Source organism: Cornus florida, unplaced genomic scaffold, assembly GCF_030987335.1.
Source record: "Cornus florida cultivar Cherokee Brave unplaced genomic scaffold, ASM3098733v1 CherokeeBrave_3.0.0_Hap2_Chr06, whole genome shotgun sequence".
Classification (NCBI taxonomy): domain Eukaryota; kingdom Viridiplantae; phylum Streptophyta; class Magnoliopsida; order Cornales; family Cornaceae; genus Cornus; species Cornus florida.
Window position 1 is genome coordinate 19,187,266 of NW_026775576.1, and position 5,215 is coordinate 19,192,480.

The 5,215-nt window shown below is 43.4% G+C and overlaps 1 protein-coding gene across 1 annotated transcript; it reads left to right on the plus strand.

Moving 5' to 3' along the window:
* The first annotated feature begins 421 nt into the window (after positions 1 to 421).
* On the plus strand, positions 422 to 2,104 carry LOC132313851 (uncharacterized). Its single transcript, XM_059812791.1, has 3 exons — positions 422 to 934; positions 1,052 to 1,288; positions 1,445 to 2,104. The coding sequence occupies exons 1-3, from the start codon at positions 422 to 424 to the stop codon at positions 2,102 to 2,104; spliced, it is 1,410 nt and encodes a 469-aa protein (XP_059668774.1).
* Positions 2,105 to 5,215: the final 3,111 nt, after the last annotated feature.

A 5,215-nucleotide genomic window follows, 5' to 3' on the forward strand; every position in this document is an offset into this window, starting at 1 on the left:
GTCCAAAGCCAAGATCCCGTAAAAACAAGCTCAGCCGCAACGTCATACCCCATGGAAGGCAGAGAAAAGGCCTAGGGAAGAGGAATTGGTTACTCCACTCAGAGTCACCTTGGCAAGGCTGTACCAAGAAAATAAAGATAAGTTTCGCCCTCCTTTACCAATCAGACAACCTCTCAAACAGAGGGATCAAACTAAACATTGTGCTTTCCATAGTGATTTTGGACATCAGACTAATGAATGTAGGAACCTAAGGAGGCAAGTGGAGATGTTAATCACAAAGGGGGAATTTGTAGGCTATGTTCAAGGTCCGAAGCAAAAGCAGAACCGACCGGCTGAACAGATCAAGTGAAACCAGAAGCCGAACCACCACAGCACTCAGCCCGTTCGGATTATAAATGCAATTCATGGCCGACCTAAACAAATGACGGAGTCAGAGGAGTTGCTCAGAACGTGGTTACGCCAAGCCCAGTTGAAGAGAAGGATTGTCAATGTACATGCTTTGCACCAGCAGAACGCATTTGCGCCTATAAAGTTTGATAGAACAGACCTGCTAAGTGTTCAGATTCCTTATGAAGATCCACTAGTCGTCAGTCTAATAGTTGCAGAATGCTTGGTTCGAAGAGTTCTGATTGATCCAGGAAGTAGTGCAAATGTCATGCCCAGAGTGATGTTCGACCGACTTGAGATCGAACCCGAGAAACTTAAACCCATAGGAAATCCATTACTCGGATTTGATGGGAAGTGGGTGGAGCCCATTGGCATGGTGAAATTGACAGTACAAGTTGCTGAGAGAGTTTTGACTGAGAGTTTTGTGGTCATGGAAATTCATCCATCCTATAACCTCTTGATGGGAAGAGGGTGGATACACAGAGTTCAGGGTGTCCCATTAACCCTACATCAAGTGATGCGATGCTTGGGTCCAGATGGGACCAAGGTGATTGACATTCATGGGGACCAGGTTGCAGCTAAAGAATGTTATTCAGTGACTTTGAACTCTGCTGGAAAAGGAAAAAATCCCATCCGTTTTGCCAGTCCAAGATAGCAATTACAGGAGCCTTCACCCAGCAAAGATGGGGAGGAGGAGCCATCAGTTCTGACCACAGAGCCTCTTCTTGATGTGAAGATCGACCATAAGAAACTGGACCGAACAACAAGGGTGGGATCTAGACTTACTGAAGAGGAAAAACTAGGGTTGATTGACTTCCTGACTCGGAATGCAGATGTATTCGCATGGAGCCATTCAGATATGCCAGGGATTAGTCCTTCTGTGTCCTACCATTCCCTTAATGTAGATCCGAATGCAAAACTTGTGAAGCAGAAGCAGAGAAGATTTGCTCCAGAATGAAATCGGATCATAGCTGAGGAGATTAATCGGTTGCTCGAGGCAGGATTCATTAGAGAAGTTCAGTACCCGGCCTGGCTCTCTAATGTCATTGTGGTGCAGAAAAAGAATGGAAAATGGAGAGTATGTATTAACTTCACTAATCTGAACAAAGCTTACCCAAAGGATAGCTTCCCATTGCCAAGGATTGATCAAATAGTGGATGGCATCACAGTATACGAGCGATTAACCTTCCTGGATGCTTATTCCAGTTATAATCAAATCCCCATGGACCCAATCGATGAAGAGAAAACTTCTTTTGTTACTGAACGAAGGACTTACTGCTACAAAGTCATGTCATTCGGATTAAAAAATGCGGGAGCTACTTATTTGAGGCTGATCAGCAAGATTTTCAAAAGCCAAATGGGGAGAACTGTTGAGTCTTACATTAATGATATGGTGGTCAAGAGTAAGAAGAAGAATGATCACTTAGCGCACCTTCAGGATGTGTTCGATATGTTGAGGCAATACGGGATAAAGCTTAATCTGGCCAAATATTCATTCGGCGTGAGCTCTGGTCAATTTTTGGGACATGTGGTCAATCATAGAGGAATTGAGGCCAGCCGAGCGCAGGTAGAAGCTCTGATCAGAAATGCAGAACCAAAGACAACTAAGGAGGTGCAGGCACTCACAGGTCAAATAGTTGCGCTGAGTCAATTTATTTCTAAGCTCTCAGACCGTTGTAAACCATTCTTTGATACAATTCGAGGCTATGGAAGGTAAGCCTGGGGGGATGAACAACGACAGGCACTAACCATCCTGAAAGAATACATGCGTAACCCTCCGGTTCTATCTACTCCTGAGCCAAATGAGAAGCTCTTTCTGTATCTTGGGGTATCCAGTATCGCGACCAGTGCCGTTCTGATCCGTTGCAAAGATGGAAAGCAATTCCCAGTGTTTTATGTCAGTAAAACAATGGCCGAGCCAGAAAGAAAGTACTCAAAGGCCGAACGGATGATCTTGTCATTGGTCAACGCAAAAAGGAAGCTCAGACATTATTTCAAATCGCATCTGATTGTCATCTTAACAACCTTTCCTTTAAGGATGATCTTGCACAAGCCGGACCTATCAGGAAGAATGACAAAATGGGCCATTGAGTTGAGCTTATTTGATATTACATACGAACCCAGATCGGCAATCAAAGGTCAAGCGGTGCCTGATTTCCTACTTGAGTGTGATGTTGAAGACTTGGTGGAAGATTATAGTTGCTCCTTATGGAAGCTCTTTGTAGATGGCTCTTCAAATCAAATAGGGGTAGGGATTGGAATCCAATTGCAAACACCAGAAGGCACTACGTTGAGCCAAGCGATAAGACTTGAGTTCAGCGCAACCAACAATAAGGTAGAATACGAGGCATTATTAGCTGGGCTGAAGTTGGTTAAAGAGCTGAATATCAAGAATCTAATTGGTTATAGTGATTCACAACTAGTCGTTCGGTAAGTCACTGGGGAATATGAAACCAAGGATAAGATCATGGAAACATACCGAACTGCGGTTCTGCGTGAGGCAAAAGGCTTTGATCAGATCAGGTTCATTCAATTGCCAAGGAAATACAATGAAGATGTCGATCGCTTGGCCTGTAATGCATCTAGTTCTGGAGAAACTCTGGCTAGGGTCATCCCGATTGACGTGTTGGTCCAGCCATCAATTTTTGACGAGCTGCCTGATCCAAGCGCTCAACACATTAATGTAATACCATATGAGCTGAGCTGAATTGATCCGATCTTGGCTTTCATACGTGATGGTGTACTACCCGAACAGAAAGATGAGGCAAGAAAAATTAGGTCCAACGCCGCGAAGAATGCTATTGTGCGTGATCAGTTGTATAGACGGTCTTTCTCGAGTCCATACTTGAAGTGTGTTACCCTAACAGAGACTCGACAGATTATACAGACCATTCATGATGGTGTATGCGAAAATCATTCAGGAGGAAGATCTTTGGCACACAAAGCAATGACACAAGGGTACTTTTAGCCAAACATGGCATGAGATGCAGAAGAATTCTCTAGAAGATATGATAAATGCCAGAGGTTCGAGTCATTGATACACCAACCACCTGAAGACTTGCACGTAATGGCCACGCCATAGCCTTTCACGCAGTGGGGGATGGATGTGGTTGGCCCTCTACCGACCACAAGATCACAGAACAAGTACGTTCTACTAGCAACTGATTACTTCACCAAATGGGTGGAGGTAGAGACGTACTCTAGTGTCATCCAAACTCAAGTAAGACGCTTCATCTGGACTAATATTATCTGTCGTTTTGGTGTACCAAGGTCGATTATTATGGACAATGGAACCAATCTCGATAGCAAGCAAGTGAAAGAGCTGCTAGAAGAGTATGAATTAATCAGAAGTTAGCAGCAATCAGTCATCCCCAGGCTAATGGTCAAGCTGAAATCACGAACAGGATAATATTTGCCCGCATCAAGAAGAAGCTGGAAAATGAAAAAGGAAAATGGTTAGATGAGCTTCCAAACATCTTGTGGGCTTACAGAACAACCCCAAGACGGTCGAACGGGGAGAGCCCATTCACTATGGCGTACGGCACCGAGGCAGTGATACCAGTAGAGCACTTAGTTCCAACCGTTAGAAGCTTAGCATGGAATTAAGAGTAGAATGATAGAATGCTAAGATTTAATCTTGATTTGCTGGAGGAGAAAAGGGATGCAGCTGCAATAAGGCTTGCTTCTTATCAATAGACGCTCGTAAATAGCCATAACAAGAAGGTGAAGCATAGAGACTTCACCCTTGGCGATCTGGTTCTGAAAAGGAAAGTGGGGATAGTTAAAAAGATGTTTTCCCCATGGGAAGGTCCATACAGAATTGCAAAAGTCATAGGAAAGGGGGCATACGTCCTAGAGACCATGGCAGGGAGGTTGGTCAGTAAGCCATGGAATGCTACATCTCTGAAAAGGTACTACCAGTAGAAGTAGAGTTTAATTTCAAAATAATATGCACGTTTTTAATGGCATACTTGCAAGTGTACGAAATTTTTAAGTTTTATGAAAGATGTTTACTTTGCTTAAAAATTAATTAACATCCTTCCCACTTAGCAAAGTCAGTGGCACCTGGCACTATGAGCCAATCGCCAAACACTTGCTCAAAATAAACTAAATGTCAAGTGGCAAGTGGCGTTCTAGCTGAACGCCAGGCACTTAACAAAATTAGTGGCAACTGGAATTATGAGTAGAATGCCAAATACTTGTTCAAAAATGAATCAAGGCTGAGTGGCAAGAGGCATTCGAGCCAAACGCTAGACACTTGTGAAAATTGAAAACAAGGTTGAAAATTAAAAACTTGAAGAATGGAAGTTATGCTGAAAATAAGCATTGACATTCATTGCAAAAATAGTTCTGAGGTACAGGGCTTGATGATCTGAGGATACATGAAGGTACATGAAAAAAAAAAAAAAAAAAAAAAAAAAAAAAAAAAAAAAAAAAAAAACTGATGAAAACGACTGCAGTATGCTAGTTCTCATGGTCTTCTCCAGGTTGTGACTCGTTGTTTTCCCCATCATTACCTTCTGGACCATTGAGGTCTTTTTCATTCGCAGCTGCACCATCATCCTTGGGGGGGGGGGGGGGAGGGGGGAATCAAGATGAATCACCCCCTCGGCCAGCATGAGTCTGTTAGAGGCAACTGAAGAGGAGGGCACGATAGTAGTAATGGGAGGAATGTTTAAAGGATGAAAGGATGGAACAACTCCTAAGGATGTAACCTCTCTGCACTCGATAAAGATATTCTCAACAGGGTCGTAGGGTGGATTCTGGCAATTGTTTGGTGGGTGGATATCTAAGGAAGCGTCCAACTCATCCGGACCAACACAAGAAC

What these genes read in the sequence shown, in the direction of transcription:
- LOC132313851 (XM_059812791.1), top strand. Translation starts at nt 422, where the DNA reads ATGACGGAGTCAGAGGAGTTGCTCAGAACGTGGTTACGCCAAGCCCAG. An exon ending in TGGGTCCAGATGGGACCAAG is followed by an intron (nt 935 to 1,051) that starts GTGATTGACATT and finishes TAGCAATTACAG; the next exon opens with GAGCCTTCACCCAGCAAAGA. An exon ending in TGTCCTACCATTCCCTTAAT is followed by an intron (nt 1,289 to 1,444) that starts GTAGATCCGAAT and finishes ATTGTGGTGCAG; the next exon opens with AAAAAGAATGGAAAATGGAG.